Source organism: Eucyclogobius newberryi, unplaced genomic scaffold (genome assembly GCF_026437365.1).
Source record: "Eucyclogobius newberryi isolate DKJ021-1_F unplaced genomic scaffold, fEucNew1.0.hap1 SCAF_3, whole genome shotgun sequence".
Taxonomy (NCBI): domain Eukaryota; kingdom Metazoa; phylum Chordata; class Actinopteri; order Gobiiformes; family Gobiidae; genus Eucyclogobius; species Eucyclogobius newberryi.
In genome coordinates, this window is record NW_027315945.1 from 20,737,659 (window position 1) to 20,758,150 (window position 20,492).

The window sequence follows — 20,492 nt, forward strand, 5'->3', positions numbered from 1 at the left end:
ACTGTTGGCCAAGCACAATAGTGAGAGGCGATGGTCTAGCTCGTTACTAATTGAGTCAGTATGCTCGGCTGCTGGTCTGAGTGACCTTTTACAGCAGCAGATTGACTCCAAGCTTCAGGGAACATTAATAACACAGCTCACAAGCACATACAAAAACACAAGCTGACTGCGCTGAGTACACAGAAGACTTCACTCACACCTTACCAAAAGGGCAGAAAGACTTTTCTCAAAATTCAGAGTAAAAGTTCAATGTCGACCCGTAATTATTAATCCAAGTGAGTATTTGTATATACAGTGTCGGGAAGGGCATACGGGAAGAGGTAAGTAAAGTTTGTGGTAATTTTGCTTTGACTGAGCCATAAAAGCCCTAGACTGCTTTGGAACATAACCTGGCCTACTCACTAGCTCAGTGCAAAATTACTACACTATTTCAATAAGCATTATTTTCTGTGAATAATTTAAGTTTAAAATACAACAAAAAAGTCTGCATCAGGTTTATTTATTTAGATTTTAGTATTTTTTACTTTCAAATTATGAAAGTTATTATTGCAGCTTGTGTTGACATCGGGGCTGCAACCAGCTAATCGATTATTTAAACAATACTAATTTAGTAATCAAAAAATTGTTTCACTTCAGCTCCATTTGGGTCCTCTTTTCCTTGCGTGACTTCTACGTTCCAAATAACAAATCAATGAATCAAAACAATAATCGCTAGACTAGTCGATTAGCAAAATGATCATTAGTTGCAGCCTTAGTTGACACTGAATCTATAGCTAACGACTTGGCCTTCATTTTTGGTACATACCTGGACAACTGGGTGCCCTCCAGACAAGGCCTTGACTGCTCCGCGGCTGCCTTCGGTCTCGTAGTGCGCTCTGTGGTGGGACTTTGGCTGCACCTCAATCTGCAAACTGTACGGTCCTGAGCAGGAGGGGAGCTGCCAGTCCAGAGAGGGCAGAGACGGGCTGCAAAACCATCACAAAGTCACTGTAATGAGTAAACTGTATATGTATGTTACGATAATTACACGGTTCAGTCATATATATGTTTAAGTTGCTGCTAATTCAGAGTCACCACCGTCAGTTTGTGTATGTTGTCTCCTCACATCACATGTCAAATTGTCACGTTTTCCACAGACAGTGACAAAAACCTTCAAACCCAATTTATAGTAAAAATAGGCCAGGTTATTCAAACGGCTTCTTCCTTCTTCTCTTCCATTGCGGTCTATTATTGTATCAATTTAAGTAATTCGCTGACGTGCCTAATTCCAACAATCTGGCTAATAATTAGGTGGCCTTTTACGAGTACAGAAAATTAGAGCAGAATGTGCACCAGTTAAAGAGTGGTGTGGTTTGTGTTACAGTGTGACAGGTGGAGATACGCACAGTTCAGAAGAGTGACAGTGGACGTTTCTAAAAACAAATCTTACACATTTTGGCCAGCACTATATCTATGGATTTTTATATTTTCTTATACACACATGTTTTTTAACCTCAATATAAAAAAAAGGGGAAAAAAAGTGAATACCAAAAAAGGTATGTATATAATAGAGCAGCAGCTGGCCACCATTGTTCTGAAGATGGGGCATGAGGTTCCCACATGTATACTGTGGAGGTATCTTAATCAAAACAAACATGTGCAAGACAATATTTCTCTACACCGGATGCCCTGACCTGAAGGGTGGCTTGACTGAAACCAATCTGTGGATCTGTGTGGACCGTGCAGGCAGTTTGTTGACCCAAAATGCAGTGATTTCCCCTCTGCCGGGCTTTATCTGGCCGGTCAGGGCATGACATCACACTGGCTGCTCGCAGAGAGATGGGCCAACAAGCTGATTAACCCACAGACGGCTTCCCCCTCAGTCAGGCCTGTCACCAACACTTCCTGCTGCACACTATCTCCATCAAACACTTGATTTCCGTCAGGGAAGTGTTACCGAATAAGAGAACAAAATAATAAAATCAAAGTAGTTTTTTGTTGTTTCTAAAACGGCAAACTAACCTTTAACCTTTAACCCTACTGTAAGATGGTTGCAGAGGTGAGTATTATATCAACATTTAGATAATATTGTGAATTTCATTTTGAAGACGTGCAACATTTGAAAATTGTTTATAAAAAAAAAATTAAACAAAAAAGCTACAAAAAGAGCTGATTGAAAATAAACATTATAAAAAGATCTGTAATAAACTACTTTCAAATAAGCATACTTTTGACTAAACTTCAACAAATACACATTTTAACATATTTGTTTTGGATTTACATAATATCTTCTGACTAACATTATCAGGAGATTAACAAAAAATATCAAGTTTCATTTTTGTCAATATGGCCCATCCCATGACATTTGTCTTTGGTATAACTTTATACTTTTATTAATTTGCCTTAACAAAGCATGAACAAAAACTTAATTTACACTGAACATATAGTTTATGAAGCAGAATTCAGGCTTAGTAAGTAGTTACAAAGCCTGAATCATTTTTAATAAAGAATTTGCGCTCTTTCTCTCTCTTTCTCTTTCTCTCTCTCCTTTTTATTATTATTTATTTGTATTTATTTTTTACGGTATAGCTTAAAACACATACCGGTACTTTGAAGACGTACAACTAAGCTTTCTCTCTCTTGCTCTCTCTCTCTTCGCTCTCCTTTTTTACGGTACAGCATAAAACACATACAAACACAAACACACATTAAAAGTAACACAACAACAATTTAAAGTTTCTGTTATTATAAAAAGTCACCATGTCTTTTTGCCCTTTGTAAAAACGTTCAAGTCTATGCGTGCGGTACCTGAGGTAAGGCTTGGGTTTGGACCAGGAGTACGGGTGCTGGGGCACATCCAGAAACCCTCCGCAGTAGCCCTCCTTCTTCAGAGCCATTCGGGAAACGTACTCATCGTGACACATGTCTCCGTCTGGACTCAGGTCTTCTCCGCTGGGCTCCACCTTCAGGCCCATGGACGCTTGGTGGTCCAGCATGGTCTTACGTGTCTTGATCGGTATCCCCTCCCCCATGTCCACCACCCCATCTGTAGTCAGGGCGTTTATGGCTGCCACAATTGCAGAGTTGGTGTACTGGTTTGTATTGGCGACCCAGCTCTCATCTGTGACACTAACCCTTGGGGACCCGTGAGGAGACGGAATAGGCGACTGATTTGGTGAAGTTTGACGATACGTGTTGCCATTTAGGCTATACTTTCTCTTCCCAATCCCCATTCCGTTGCTTATTATGGCGCCAGTGCTGGCTGGCGAATCTGGCCTTGATCCGCGAGTGTGTGTAGGCCAACCCTCTTCAGCCACTGCCCCGATCTGAGGGGAGGTAGAGGGAGAGTGGTGGGGGGAGGAAGCGACAGGACCGGTGGCAAGGGAGCAGGACAGCAGTGAGTTACGTGGGGACACACATGGAGACTGCCAGGGGGAATTCTGGGGGGAGTTGTCGTAGTTGTAGAAGCTTGACTCGTAAGATGAAGCTTCAGAGTTGCAGCTGCGTGAGGAGATGCTACTTGCAGGGCTAAGACAAGTAGGATCACGGTAGCCTTCTGCAGCGTTGGGCAGTGTGAGCGTTACAATGGAGTTGACGCCACGTTTGATGATGTGGTCTTCACTGTTGCTCTCCTCGACCTCCTCTTCTGGGTAATGGCTGTAGGCAGTGATCTCAATTCTGGGGCTTTCAAGAGCTGGAGCACCGTTGGGTCTCATGCCGTGGGGAAGGTAGTAGGTCGATGCAGGATTGTGGTTGTCGTTTTGGAGGCTGTAGGCCGTCTGGTGGCAGGAGGTGACTGAGATGATTGGACTGGTCTGTAATGTGTGGTACTGGGTAGTGAGGCAAGGGTTTCCCATCCCCAGTGGAAGGCTGACGTTTGGAGTGTAGCTGTATGCATCTGGAAAAAATAAAACAAAAAGAGCAGTTTAGCCGGATGAACAAGAGCAGAGCAAACCTATCTTTTATTTTATTTATTTATTTATTTATTAATCTGATATGTTATTGTTATTTTTATCCCATAGTAGACTTAAATTGTTCCTGTTTTGACCTATTCATTGTTCATTGTTTTATGTTGTTGTTAATATTACGATGTGGTTCTATACGAGTTAGAGTAGATCAAGACCATTGGGATCAAGACAAAATGTGTTTGTCCTTTTTATGAAATTTTGTTTAGTATTGATACCTGTCCAGACAAGTAGCTAATATCTTTATATAATACACAAGTTTTTTGTATTGATTAAAGCTGGGGTACCTCATTTTCAAACAGTGAAAAAAGTACGTAGGTATTTATCCTTTCTAACTCATTCCTAGCTCACAAATCCTTCGGCACATCATTAGTATTGACATGCATCATTTTTTTGGCCTCTAGCACGGCTTTAGATCCCTAAACAGCCAATTAGCTCTCATCTCAAAGTGTCCAAAGCCTTATATAATGACTCCCGTGGCTCTTTTTTTAAGGATTTTTTGGCCCGTAGGCTTTATTAAACAGGACAACTGACCATGAAATGGGGATGAGAGAGAAGGCAGGACATGCAGTAAATTGTCGGAGTCGGGATTCAAACTCACAACACTGTGGCCGGCTGCACAAGGAGCCTGGCATGTGTGCTGCCGTCTTAACCACTCGACCACCGGGCAAGTTTGAAGAGATCAAATGTTTAATAATTTGAAAAGACAGCACGTGGAGGTCTGAAGTTCTGCTTTTACAATAGACTTTCTGGTGTGGAAACAGAATAGATTAAATAGGAGAAAATACATTTGGGTACTCCAGATTTAATATCTGCGTATTGATTTTTTTGACAACTCTATCATGTGTAACCAATAATCAAACAAGAATAAAACACAAGGAACAAACCAGGATGAAACCAGCACATTAATAAATATGATTTTACTGAGATACGTTGAAGTAGATTCCAATTGAGATCTACTTCAGTGAATTTGAAAATAGTTTTATTTCAAATCAAATCTAAATTGTACGCCACTAGTAGTCCTCATACCACAATTTGAGTATGGTAAGTGTATAGCTCCATGGCCAAAGTTCTCAGACCCTTTACATTATGGCAGTAATTAACTGTGGTTGCATTTCAGAAGAACAATGGCCCCTTACAGAAATCTTCAACCAATATGTCTTTGAGGTCTCCACTGCCTCCAAGCTTTATAAACATCTGGAGAAGTTTAGCAATCATCTCCGAGCCTCAGCGTCCCAGTATGTGGCTTTGTGTAGTCACAAGTTTGTGCCGCCTTACTATTTGTTTGATGGGCTGCATGTACTTGGCACTCCCCACTGTCATATGTACTCTACAGGAATTCCTCTAGCCGTGCAGATGGATGCTTTATTTGATTGATAGCATCACTCGCTGCATGTATTAGGCCCTCCCTGGTGGAAAACTGACAGCACTCTCGCACCACTCTGATTTTGTGATTAAGCGAGACGTTTACACACAGGGAAAACAAAAATATCTGCAAGATCACAAAGAAGCATTTATATCTTTTTCTACGCATTGTGGCTGAATGTTGTGTCAAAATCTCATTTATTCTACAATGAGTGGTCAAAGTTGGCAGACAGCAAAGGGCATTCCCCTCAGGCTATATTTGTCAACCACAACACAAGATATCTAGCACTCACGCTACTTTATATGTAGGACAGACTGAACTAAAATTAGTCTGCAAGGGGGTATTTTCGACAGCATTGAGAATAAAGAAATATACCACAGTGTGAAAGGTCAGTGGGTACAATAATAAGGCAAAGGTGAATTAAGTTTGAGTTTGTGATAGAAATAAAAGCTTTTATTTAGTCTTCAAAACGACTCCACTTCTCAACTTTCTTTCATGCTTTCAAATGCTTTCAGTGACCAAGCTCCAAATAAAACCTCTGATGTATAATTCTGATAAAATGAACGTCTGCAATTGAAATAATGTGTGAGAATAAAATCAAATAAAATGACTGAATTATACAACATAACAATTATGGCTAGAGCATCAAACAGTGCATTCAAAATGTGTTGTAAACAGTTAATTTGAAAATTGTGAGTCACACACAGATTATAGCATACCCTTTCAGTCCTACACAATTTCTCACAATTATGCTATCAAGATCAAAACACTGGCGACCAAACCAGCGTGACTAAAGAATAGACGGGTTTATCTGCAGGGTTTGTGGTCTGTGCGGCCTCAGACTGACAGGACCTCAGGGAGAGAACTCATGGGCAGAGACTGGAGCCCAAAAAACATCTATTGCCCTAAAATTAAAACGTTTTTTTATATTTTTGTGTTATACCAACAATTAAGTGTAAGGCTTTTAAAGTACCCACAATGGCACAACTTAAGAACCAACTTAGAACCAATAAACTAAGAAAAAAGTCTAAACCAAGAATCGGGAAACCAAACAGGCGCATTAAAAAGACCAAACCAGGAGTCATCTTAAGCTAAACCAGGACACACCAGGTCTCAGCACAATTCACACACAGATTTGGACAAACTCAGTAAAAAAACTTGTTGAAACTGAGATCAAGTGAAACTTCTAACTACCGCTGCGTGCCACCTGTATAAGAGCCACTGCAGATTGGTAATGACTGGCCAGAGGAGTGTGTATCTGTCATTTATCTGTCCCTATAGCCAACCGTAGAGACACAGCAGCACTAACAAAGCATAGAGGTAGACACGCGTCTGTTACCAATTATAAGGCTCAAGTCTGAGCGTCTGAAAATGAGTAATAATACTAGAGCCAGCCGCCGTGCATTTGAAACCACAAAAGACAAAATAAATCCCGAAAATACGGTGCCATCATCAACAGTAGGAGAAGTAAATCAAAGCAAGACAGACGGAGGAACGCCACATTATATGCCATATCTGATTGTGCCAATGGGCTTAAACAAAACATCTTGCCTCATCCAGACTTTAAATACAGAATGGAATATTGTCTGCAGTTCAATCCAGACCTTTTCAGAGATTACTACAGAGCCTTTTTCTACATTTAAACTATTATGTAAAACAGTGGCACACGCCTCACATGGAGGTAAGAGCAGGTGGCCTCACAGGTTTGACTAAACAACACAAAGTGCACAGTGCTTAATGGCAAGCACCTGCCAGGTCAGCTCTGGTGGAGTAAATACACAACGTGCACGTGGCTGTCAGTCAAAATATACAAATGAGCAAGGCTTGTTTATATAGTCTAAACACTTAACACAGAACTTTAGATTGATAGCAACAGTTAAGTGCTCAGAAGATAAAAGGTGAAAGACAGAAATTAATGGGAATACTGAGGCGCAATTAACGTGGATTGTGTTTGGTTTGCTCGTTTATTAATGTGTTTTTCTTTCATTATAATGTGTAGGCTGCGTCTCACAGTCATCCCACTTCCAGCCTACTGCCCGCTGCCCGCTGGCTCCGTGCACGTAGACGCAGAGCTCCTCACCTTCTTCTGCTGACTTCATCTCGTTGCTGACAGAGGGGAGAAAGTCCAATCCCCGATCCAAGCCGGCTGCTGCTGCTGCTGCTGCTGCTGCTGCTGCTGCTGCTGCTGCGGCTGCGGCGGCGGCGGCTCCAAAGCTGAACGGTGAATGAACGCTGAGGCAAAACGCTTCCTGCATTCAACAAGCGGCGCGCAACTTTCTACTCTTGAAATGTGATGTTGCCGTGAAAGCAAAGCAAGGGGGGGAAAAACGAGCCGAACTTTACTTCATGCACCGGTGAGAAAAGTCAAAAAGCATCATCAGGAGCGCTCTGGACTTGAGTGCGCTTGAGCCGGGGAGGCGCGCGCGCGGCGGGCTGAGAGGCGCGGGGGCTTGTGCAGAGCGCCGCCGGTGACCATGAAGAGGAAGCGACCGGAGGTGACTTTGAAGCTTACGAGAGGGTTTCTAGAGTCTCCCTCAGGTCGATGACGCCGCGCTGTTTGTCATAGGGGCCGACTCCCCGTGCTTTTAAAGGTGGAAAACACCGTCCATGCTTCGCCGCTGAGCCCGCCCATCCCGGGGATGACGCGCACGCGCTCCCGCTTACACCTCCGGGACCGGCCAGAGCCAGATGATGTGCACCGTGGGATCCCGTGCACTCTCGACCGTGCCCGTGTCAAAAAGGGACAGGTTTTCAAGTCAATGTTATTATAGCCTATATTTGTGAAGTCTTCTGTTTCATCTGTCTCACCTTGCTGACTGAAATGTGAAATTATAAAATGATAGCTTGACTTAAAATGAATCCACTCGAAGTAATTAATCCCAAAGGGGTTCATTATCTTGTTACAGCCACCATTGAGATTAGAAGCCACCTATTTATTAGAACAGTTGTTTTGACAGCCCTTCAGGGCTTAGATCGTGACCATTTTGTTTTTTTCTGAGAATAGAGTCAAATTCAGCCTATTCATCAGCTCATTCAAGTGCCCAATGTGAATTTTGAGAAGGTAAGACATTCATTAAGAACAACGTGCATGCTGCATGTGGCATTTATAGTGAAAGTGAAAAACCTAATACAGTTCAAACAACAGTGTAAGAGATGAGCAGGTGTGTGTGCCAGCAGGTTGAAATGAGAAAAGTGTAAACACCCCTCTTTTGGTGGTCCTACACAGCTAGACCCCTTACCCCCTCACCTTGTCTTTTAGAGAACTCTTTTTTACTAGTGCCACAGGAATCAAATAACAAGAGAGACATTTACATAGAAAAAAGGATGACATAACACCAACTTCATAAAAACAAATACTGACTTCCACAAGCCCTATTGCAAATACAGTGGGCAGTGTCAGTGTCAATTTACATAAAATATTAATTTATTTCAACATAACATTTTACGGACATTCCTTAGATTTACAGTGAATCCTCTGTGCTCTTGGTTCTCATGGTCATATGAAAACACCTTTTTACACTGCTCTCCCTCAGGACCAGGGTCTTCAACAACACCAACAGTTTCATGTATCAGGACACTGATGGCCCTATAATGGCTCAGGTCGTTAGGACCGGCTCCTGTGTTATTATTGTACCATTAACGTCCTGAAAAATCATCCTGATTACTAAACTCACATGCCACAGAATTTCATTTTCAGCTTCAAAATAAATAAATGTATATATATATATATATATATATATATATATATATATATATATATATATATATATTTGAGTACTTTATTGCACCAAACTAACTTGTACTAGAGTGAGATTGCAGTATTGTAATTTATAACCTTTCTTCCAAACTATTGGTATTGTTATCAATGCTTTATGCTACGTTACTCTGTATGTTATGTTAGGATTCATTTACTTATTATCCTATTAGCACATATACACTCATTTATCAAAATGATGCACTGTTCCTGTTTCTGTTATGTTTTAAAATGGGCCTTTTATTGTACATTAATTAAGTAATTTATTTCTTAAATGGAGCCCCAATTTGAACAGTTTGCATACACACAGTGAGTCTGCATTGATTAATGAGAGATAGTTGTTTAACATGTAGGATTGTAGCGTGAATGGATGCATTTGTACCAGTGAAATACAATCTCGATTACACACATCTGTGCATGGAAAGAGTAATGACAAGCAAATCCTGTTTTTAACAGTAGGAATATCTGAGCCCTGCTAACTGATGCAATTAATGATGGGTTAGACAAGCTACAACATACAGCAATTCCTTTTGAGTCTGTGCCATAGAGTGTGAACAAATCTACTCCCTGAAGGCTGATGTAGCTGGCAAAGTTTAGGATGAACACACATAATCAAAAGCAGAAGGAGCTGGGGTATGGGCAGACCATGCACACACAGTAAGAGTATAACAGAGTGTTTTCTTTGCCCACAGTAGCTCCTTGCTGTCAGCTGCGGTCTTGGCACATGTGGGACCTGAGATGAGAGAGCAGGCATCACGCACTTGAGCAGATGAATTATGATAAAAAGCATCGGTATAGGAAAAAAGTAGCAGCACACGTCTGATGGGCAGTGTCAGCAGAAGGAGCTGTGTGGCTGTGGTTAGCTCCTATGGCAGACTGGAGACTTATCTTGATGAATCTTCTGCTTGTGAGGAAAGTGCCATTAGCCGTAACATGTGTCATCAACAGTCAGTCCAGAAGAGATCCTCAGTGACGAATTACACCTGACAGTTCATCGAGCCCCAGTGAAAGGAGACACTCAAGGTCTGGAGTACGTTGTAGTGTATTTCTTTTTATTGTCACTTTTTTTTTTTTTTGAACCATACATGTATTAGAACTATTAAATGTAACTAATTTTGACAGCGGTGAAAAGAAGATGGTGGTAGTGGTTTGGAAAGCAGCAGCTACAGAAACAGTAGTAGAGTGAATTTTAATGAAGGGTGTGCCAAAGACAAAACAATATCACAATTTTCTGAAGCCTGTATCACAATGATTTATTAAATCACTCAGACCCTGGCAACAGGTGGAGTAAGCGGGGAAATGTGTGAGAATAGAACTGCTTGTAATAGACAATATCACTAAAATGAGAGATCTCAAAAGGATGAAATCAAAAGTCAGTATTTGTGGCAGTCCAGCTGACTAAAACATTGACTAAAACATCACTTACAGTTGTTGTCTACTGGTTCAAGAAATAGATTAGCATTTTGCATACACTCACATGCTTTAATCCTAGATGTAAGTTTACATTTGCATAGTATTTTTTTTTCTTTTTTTAAAATTCATTTCAATGTATTTTTTAACGCCCAAAATCACAAGAGCAGTTGCCTCGGTGGGCGACAAAGAAATAGAGAAGCAGAATACCCAACATTCACAGGAATTAAATGAATAAATGTGCCAGCATCCCCTGTCCTCAGACCCTCCTTCTCTGCAAAGAAAAACAACTAAAAACCCTGTGGGGAAACGTAGAAACCTCGAGGAGAAGCATCGTGATGGAGAGATCCTACTCCCAGAGACGTACAGGCTGAAGATAGTCCAAGACTGAAGCGCTTTCATTTGCACATAATAGAGTTTATCCAGGCAGATGTGGAGCAGTCCATCTAGAGTAGAGAGTGTTCCTCCAGGCAGTTGAGGAGCATCCGTACAGCTCAGGGACGTGAGATGGGGCATCTAAGGTACTGGAGCAGCATCAGTGTCTTTACCACCTCAGATGTCTTTTATATTTACTATTCTTTGTACTGTGTATAAGCCTCTCATCATCCAAATGCTTTGAGATGTTTTGCATATGCAGGAAATCAAATGCTAGTTCAATATATAGGTCAATAATATAGCCATTACTTTTTACAGTTCGTGTCAACAAACATGTCGGGCCTGATTAAAATATATTTTCTCCTCCACACAATCATGAATCCAGTCAGTATTCTTTCATATGATGCCAGTCTCCTCTGCTTTGACAGCACTCCTCTTCCTCGTTCTTAATGACGTTGTGACAAACCCCAGTGGAGCTATAGTTTTTAAATGGTTGGTACGCCCAGTCTGAAGGAAAGTGCCTCCACATTTCTGGAAATGTAAAATCATAATTTATTGCTACTACATCTGGCCTTGTGACTGTGCAACTCCACTGCAGCCACAACATGTCTGTGGAGCGCATTAGTCTTGTGTGTGTGATTTATGAGAAGCTTGCTCCCGATTGCGTGTTTTGCACAAAATGATCATTGCTCATGGCTTGTAAACAGACACCTCCTGCTTTATCATTTAAATGGATTGGGTTGCTTTGTTTTGTTCATTTGTACTTGTGCAACTCTTCCACAAACATAATGTATTTTGTGATTTCCACTAAGCAAAGGCGCATCGCTGCCATGTGCAACCGTCTTTTGCTGATAGCGTTACAATCTCTTTAGCATATTCACTCAATTTGCACGCGGAGACTAATCAACCAGGCCAATACCACAACCTGGAGTGAGAGTAATAGGACTTTGGTAGCACTAGTAAGGGTGGACGTTTGCCCTGTTGTTGTGTCCTTGGGCAAGACACCCCTTTTCTCTATCTTAAGTGATGAGTGATGCCAACCCCAATTCTGTTTGTTTTCTGAGAATGACGGAGGAGTGAATGGATAATGGATTTCGAGCACTTTGAGAAGACAAAGCTATACAGTATTAATTGGATTACTATTAGACCTGAACTCGAAAGTCTGTGTATTTTAATTTGATCCATCAAGTCATTGTTTATATTTGTTTTGGTGTCAGATCATCTAAGAAAGAACAAAGTTATCGCTATCAATAACTCAGCATTGACGATTTATAGTTTGGTATAGGCTTAATATATTTAGTTTGGGTTAGAGGCAAATATTATAAATTCATGATTTGAAGATTTGCGAGGACCTTTCCCCACTCAAAAATTATCATATTTTGATTTTGATTGTGCTGCTTCAAATCAGGATTGAATCATTATGCCTGAAATGCATGAACAGTTTGTTATAGTATAATATAATGACTGATCTCCTCTGTTAATGCCACCTGTATCTGTAAAAAAATAATAAATCAAAACTCACATACTTATTAAACTAGTATCAAAAAGGATATTTGTATAATCAATACTGAAAAAATCATATAAAGAAAACCTTTCGTTAGTCTTTTCATTATCACTGTAGTGTCTAAACCAGCATTGATCCTATCTTAAGTATAAAAATTAAAGTACATTTTAAATATTGTGACAACCCTTATGTCTAGATGGATTAAAGCTTGTGTGTCCAAATGTAACTTTTTCTCCTGTGGTATTGCTTTCATGGTGGTTTGTTGCTACTAAGTTATCAAATGTGTGCAAACCTCAGCCCACCCTCCCCAACATAATAAATAACTTGAGTAGCTTTTAGCAGTATGGGAAATGTGGTTATTGCCAGTTTCTGTTCATGTTTACTATCAGTGGTTTGGCCGTGGACTAGATGTTCATCATGGTATATGCCCCAAAGCTCCGTCTTAGAGGAGGATTCACATGAAAATCCTATGCCAGAAGTTGACAGGTATAAATAATCACATTTGAGTTTTCCAAGCTGTTGGATTATTACTGTCAGATTTGTTTGTCTAGACATTGGGAACAGGGGGAAAAAAGCCAGTTGAGGGCAACAGTAATAAGATGGCAACAGGACTACCATCTATTGAAAGTGTAGCATTATATTTTCAGTCTAAAATTAGCTTGTTCAAACCAGAACAGACAAATATGTATCATTGTAGTGTAGATGTCCACAAAAAGAAAACACATACTACATTATTTGCTTATTTAATTGTTTGTGCCTTTCTCATCTCAAAACAGATGATTGAAAATGATGTTGGTACTTAAATAAAAGTACAGATACAGGAGCAAAAGACAAAAAAAAAAAATCAAGTAAAGGTATCACATACAAAATTGTACTTACGGTAAGTAGAAGTGAAGTAACCCATTACAAATATACTTTGAGTAAAACTGTATTTTTGTGATTTTGAGATATATTGTAATGGTTTTTGAATTTTCCAAGCCATTTTTTCAAGCATAATTCACCCATCAAACCATACAGAAAGTACTTTTCAGGCCTATTCAGAAATGTTGTAGAGTAGAAAGTACAGATACCTACTCTCGACTGTAGTGAAGTAAAAGTAAAAAGTATCCACTGTAATGTATTTAAGTAAAGAACATATACATAAGAATTTTACAATTTTCACAAGAATTTGAAGTTTTTTTTTACTATTACAGCATTAGTTCATTCTCAGATCCATCTTTAAATCACCTCTTTTACCTTGACATTGCGAGTAATTATTTATTATCTCCCCACCTTTTTTATGTCTTATTTATATGTGCTGTTGATACAAGCTTGTTACTCATTTTATGCAGAGATGTTTAACCCTTGAAGCAGACATAATAACCAGTCTTTGAGAGAAGTCTGCGGTTACAGAGGACAAGTTATGAATGGCTGCTTTAACCGCACTATACGCACAAACTTCCCAACTTCTGCTTTTAACATTGAGTACAACACATAAAGGTGCAGTTGACAATGGAGAAGTACTCTGAGCTATCTTAGGCATGTCTGGACACCGCTGTATGTTTAGCACCTCAGATTCCTCTTATAAGAAGGAAGTCATGCACAAGGCTGGATTGTAACCAAAGAATGTCACCATCACATGGATGTTTATTGTGGATTTATAGAAGGTATAGGAATGGAAGAGGCTGGTAATTGGTCAGTTCACAGCATGTTGTGTCCCAAAATTCGATACACATCTGCAGAAAAATACTGTAATCTACGAAAATATTGAAATTACTTTTTTCCACTGACACCATAACCCTAAAGCAGGATAATCTCAATAAACCCCTTCTTTTAAATGTACAGTGTCATTAAAATGAATGAGCCACAGCAAATAGATAGCTAATTTAATCAACATTTAGCGATATAAGTCAATTATTCAACCCTCCTCAAATCTCCCCCAAAAAAAGCAAACATCTCTGTAGAATAAACACACAGTAAATATTTTGTCCTAAAATACAGTATATTGTTTCAGAGATCATCAATTGAATGATAAGACAATATAGTAATTACTGTGACAGGCCCACTCAATATGACCCTACTCCAGAGATTTTATTTAATCTCAAGTTAAGTTTCTTTCCAGATTCTTGGAGTTTATTATCCCAGTAGATAAATGTGTTCCATATATTTTATTGTGTATGTTTTATTTAGGTTAACAGTGGAAACCGGAAGAAACACGGTCGGAGAACATGCAACTACCCACGGAAAGGCTCCATCCAGGAATTGAACCCAAGACATTTTTGCTGTGGGTGAAGGTAAAGTGCACTCAACATATGAACTGACTTCATACAAAGGAATAAGTGTCAAGGATTTGGAATGGCTATAACATAAAATTTAGTGGGAAGTCGGTGTAATCCCTCATTCATCATTGTCGTGGAAAACATCTTGATTTTTAAAACATTGTCCAGGTGACAGAACCTTTTTTGTATTGTGAAAAAATGCAAACTTTCTGCAAATGGGATGCATAAAAAGTTGAATATGGCTTGTATATTTCTGTTTAGTGGCCTCTACAGGCTGCTGAGCAGTACTGCACTTGAAGCTTGGTTCTTCTTCTCCCGCCACTTTTCATTTTGTGGACGTGTTCAGAGGCACGTTCATGCATTTTAGATAGTTTTCAAGTTAAGTTATAATTATTAGACGTTAGTAGGAAATACAGGATTTAATAACAGATCCCTCGTTGGCATAATGGGAGACTTGGGTTTGAGACTAACTATTGCGTTACATTTATTTTGCATGCAAATTATCCTCAAATATTGATGAACACCTCAAGTCTGCTTGCCCAACCATAAAAGTCACCACACGCTACTGGTTGACACTTCAATCGGTTTTGATCCTTATCGAGAGCGGCGAGTCGCTGACAATTAAAAGCAGTGACAACTTCCCACAACAGACTTTTGTGGACATTTAAATCTAAGCTTCTCCATCCTCAAGCCCTCTGCACCGGACAAGCCCTCAAAGCTTTTGCAGATTGTGTGCGGGTGAGTGACTGATCCTAAAGTATAACACCCGGACAGTTAGAAATTAGGCTTGTTAAAACGTCTGCAAGTCGGCTTTATTAGCATACAGCCACGCAATAATATGTAAACTAGCATTAGCCAGCTGCTAACTACCTGAAAAAAACAGCTCAGCCTCAGTCTGGAGTGATTTCTGTCAGTCCACTGGTCCCTCCTGACCACAGTAATCCAATCCAGGTCTTTGGGGATATTACAGAAGAGAAACCCTTTTTTTTTTCAGACTTTTTGCCCAAAATGAGCTTGTGGCTTTCGTCCTCAAGATGGCAGTAGCGACGGGTGTGTGACGTCACTTCGGACCCATGAATAAAGCCTTCTGTAGGTCAAAGGGATATAATGAGACAATTTTCCTACATTAAAACCAGCCCGGATAATTACTCAATGAAGGACACGTGCGCAGAGCCACATTGTCAAACAAAAACGAGCCGTTCCTCATCTGTATGTGTATCTGTGCCGTTCAGAGTCTCAGAGCTGGTTATGGGATGATGGCACTGGAGGGTTTCATTTTCTTAAGCCTATGACTGTCACTCTGAACTGTTTCTATCATATAAACTCAGGGATTTGTGCCAAAGTCATTTCACTGCAGGACTCTACAACTGCTTCACATTAAAAGGTAATTATGCTGTTTTTAGACATGCATCCTTATTATGAAAGATCAATACAAAGAAAACTACTTAATGATGTACATGAAATAGTGCAGTTTTTGCAGTTCTCAGATGTTAAACCAGATCAGAACCAGCAGTTGTACTGGGACATAATAACCTTTATTTTTTGGACAATCCCAATAACAATAATCAGATTATGTTTTTGAAATCCGTCAGAAATGAGTTTAACATGCAGGGCTGGGCAATCAATTGAAAGATGGAGAGATAGAGATTTAGTCATGTTTAATTATCAATGATATGGGGTTTTGTTTTGTGTTTTTTAAATCTAGAGGTCCACAGCCAAGTCTCTGTCAGGAAAAACATGTGGATGGAGAAAAGGTTAGACTTTTTAAAAGTTTAAAAGTCTGTTTAGTTTATATTCATGAAATCGATGTTAAAAGCCATTTTTAGTTTATTTAAAGAAATCTAATAAAATATCAAGATCGACCCAGCCCTATTAACATGTCTGAATGTCTTGAGGTTGAAGAGTTATGCATAAAAGCAAATGGACTGCAAAATTAACAAAATAAAAGTGCACAAATGTGATCTTCCTTTCTTAGAAGATTACACTTTAAGTTTCTGTCGATTTGTTTTATATTGTCCTTTTGCAGCTTGTTATATCAATATTATAGATGGTAGTGTTTTTCAAATCAGCTCATTTGGGTCAACTGCTCATTTTTTAAAGAATTTGCATTGTAATTGTCCATCTGTTATGCAGCTTCCTAACACCACATTCCCATATAGTACTCCCATACTCAGACTCAAATAACAGAGCAGAGGATATAAACAGTTTTGGAGCGTATCCAAAGTGTGCATGTGTTGTGTCACGTTTCAGAGCAAGCTTGTGTCAACATTATCATTGAGCAGCCGAGAAGTAGTGCATTCATTTACAAGTCAGAACACTGTGCACCTAATAGCCCGTGGCATTCTGCACCAACACAAACTAAAACAAATCTGCTTAGCCTCAGAACATCACAAAATATGAAAATTGAAGGTGTTTTTTGCAAATGAAAACCACTCAGAAGTGATTGATGTTATGTTTAAACGCATTTATTGTTGTGTTTTACTGTATGTATTTATATAATTGGAGACTGTTTAGACACCTAGCTTGGAGTTTAAAGTTTTACTGGACTAATACTTATAGAAATGTTGAGCCCACAATATGATTTCAGTACATATTAGACACCTTTCCTCAAAAAAACTCAAATACATTTGAGGCTAGACATTATTTATTAATTTTTTTCATGTTTCCTATAAAAAAGCAAATTAAAGCTCCCTAATTACCTCATTTCCACTATAAAATAAGGAAGTGGGTACAGTATTTAAACCGTCCTAACTCATTCCTTGTTCTCATAATTTTGTATTTTTTTTTTTACTACTAACACAGCTCTAGATCAACTTTTTCAGACACAAAAATTTGGTAGGGTGATGTCCATGAACAGTACTCATCCCAAAGTGCCCAAAGCCTCATAAAGGGACTCACATGGCTCTTTCTTACAAGTTTAAAAGATATTAGAATAAGACTTTGCTATAATAATCAATATTGATGACAGCATTTTAATGAGTCTTTAGTCATTCCAGTAGCACCCTGACAACTTTCATTTTTTTCTTTGACTTGCTGTTATTATGGAGGTTTGGTGGGTGTTTTCTCCGCTCTTCCTGTCTGCACCAAGGGCCATCCTCTGCCCGGGACCCTCTGATGGGATCCCCCCTTCTGTTTCCTGCTGTTTGTATCCTTCGCCTGGCAACCATGGCAGCTGTCCATTTGGGACGGATTTTTCTCTTTTTACAAGTGAGACAGGGGTCTAGAGGTTACAGGGTCACCACGCTGCTGGGCCGCTTTAGGGTCTGTGCGGTGGCATTGTGATATATGGGCAGAAGTTATGCTTTAATTTGGGCTTGAGCTGATAATGTGTTTCCATTGAAGCAGTGCTGTTGTGATTCAGCGTTTTATTAGTCAGCCCGCTCTTTGATTCACCCCCATCTGGCCGTGAGATGACTGGGTTGGGTCATGTGAGTCGAAGTCCATGCCTCTCCCCAAATGTCCAATATGAGATTTGGATGGATATAATATTATGCTTATTAAGGGCCACGTCATACCAAACCATGACCATACCAAACCTCAGCAAATTTGCTTTAATAAAGTACATTGAAATGCATATTGATGCTTATCAGAACTACTTTTTGGTCTGTTGTTGTTGTGCTAAATCAGTCGACTTCAGAGTTACTGTATGATGAAAATCGTCCTGAAAAGTGGAATTGCGATTTTTTTCAATTACATTTTTTATTTCATTTTAATTTATTGGAACAACATGCAACAGCAGTGTATTTGTACTTATATACTCCTACCCTTATTCCATCAGTTCAGTTTAATTTATTTTTGTCCAATATCACAACAGCTGTTCCCTCTAAGAGCGACAGTGAAAGAGAGAAGCCAACAATGTTCACAGGAAATTAGTAAATGGATAAATATCCCTAGACCATCCTTTTCGATGAAAAACTACAAAACCCTTTGGGAAAAGAGATCCTACTCCCACAGACCAACCATTTTAACATACTTTAAAAAAAAGTTCATTTGCAAAAAACAGATGCATGCCATTTGGGGAAAAAAAGCCTTGAACGTTTGTCTAGCAGTGTTTTCAAAGGCCAAATCTATTTTAGAAATAAAAATATGATTCCATCCCTTTTTAGCAAATACCCTCAACTATATTGTTAAAAAATAGTGCGTTGGTACGATGGTATCAATAAAGAATATAAACAAACTTTGTGACAAATTTTCAAAATGGAGAGATCTGTTTTTGCAATCATTGTTGACCTTCTGCTTTATAAATTGTGATGTATTCTACACTGAATTCCTTCGCTGCCACAAACAAAAGCACTGACTGTGAACTTCAGACTGGTTAACTTAAGTTTTGAGCATTATAAAAGTCCACATTAGCGCAGCACTTGACCTTCGCACTGGCCGTCACAGAAAGGCGGTGGAACACTCAGAGGTTTACATCATGCACTTTTCTGCCTCTTTAGCTTTTTATTTTTTATTTTTACAAGCCCTTCACATCAACCACGACATTTAAAAACATGTGTTATGCGTGTATGACACAGGCCCTAAATCCAAATTAGAACATGTGTCTGGATCATATTCCCAACACTGACTCATGGGTGGGTGCGTTTTAACAAACAAATACACACGTGATCTAAGAAAAGACTGTTTTCCTTTGCTCTTTGTGCTGTTAAAGATGAAACTAGACATAATAAAGTTTGGGGAGAGAAGCGTGCTGCTCGGCTTTGGATCCGTCTGACGCGTTGCTTTTGGCCTTAAAGCTTTAAATGTCTCCCCAGCCGATGGAAATCTAAATCTGGTGGTTTGTTTTTCACTTGGATCCTTACAGCGGCGTTCCCAACCTCAGACACTGATCCCAATCACCAGGAATACCCTGATGCTGCAGTTTGAACCCTTAAGAGCTGAAACCAAATAGTATAATTGTGTAATACGGAATCCCTTTTCAGGAAACCCATACTACGCGAGCTGGAAAACTGGCTGCTGCCGCCGCTCCTGATAACTTGCACGGTTTGTTGTAAAAGCTTGCTAAGTAATAGTATCAATTTACATATTATCAAGTTTCAGACGGATCTGGGATTGATTTGAGATTTCCATTGTTACTGTTGTATCCCACAATGCAATGCAGAAATTTAAGGTAAAACAATGGTCACTGTATTTTCGAGCAAAATGACTCAAATCATGCGGTGATTCACTAAGTCCAGCGGCAACGAAACATTTGTGGTGTCTGGACATCGCAAGTATGAATACCGCAATTAAAATATTCAGGGAAAGGTTCTGCACACGTGTCCATTGATATAATAAACAGGATCCAGAGCTTGTGGAGCGAGTGTGTCAAGGATTGCTGGAAATACGTAATGAGTTGTATGCAAAAGGCAATACTGTGTGACTATTTCCCCGGGACTGGGCGTTTTTGTTGACATTTGAAGCCGCTGTATGCATGAAGGGCCGCTGCTAGCCATTTGGGGGCCCTTAGCAGAAATATGGTGCCCCCAGGCCCCCAACCCACTTCGAACATGTAAATAATTTTGTCTATAATACAGCCTTAATGTGACTATTTAGTTTATTTGTGCTAATATGTATATATATATATATATATATATATATATATATATATATATATATATATATATATATATATATATATATATGTATATGGGGTCTGGGGCCCTCAGTCAAAAAGCTTTAAACAATAATCATTACCCCCACAGCACCTACATTTACTTGCTCCGCTCCTGCTCCAGCGTCACCTGATGCCCTTCTCCTGCTCTACTGCAGAAGAGATGGTTTGAGGTTTACTAAAGGCTGCAAACTATTGACACTGTTGCATTAATGAAAAACAGGATTTAGATATTTGGAAGAAGTTGAACCACTTTGGCTTTGCGCACGCCGCGGTGTCAGCTCCATG

The 20,492-nt window shown here is 39.5% G+C and overlaps 1 protein-coding gene across 1 annotated transcript in view; it reads right to left on the reverse strand.

Annotated features, from left to right (window-relative positions):
• LOC140373887 (nuclear factor of activated T-cells, cytoplasmic 1-like) overlaps positions 1 to 7,669 on the reverse strand; it is a 64,030-nt gene extending 56,361 nt beyond the window's left edge. The window contains exons 1-3 of the mRNA XM_072460591.1: positions 7,391 to 7,669; positions 2,788 to 3,877; positions 806 to 965 (exon numbers count right to left, since the gene is read on the reverse strand). Of these exons, the coding sequence (XP_072316692.1) occupies positions 806 to 965; positions 2,788 to 3,877; positions 7,391 to 7,565 (1,425 nt within the window). The 5' untranslated portion in view covers positions 7,566 to 7,669. The remainder of the gene's footprint in view (positions 1 to 805; positions 966 to 2,787; positions 3,878 to 7,390) is intronic.
• Positions 7,670 to 20,492: the final 12,823 nt, after the last annotated feature.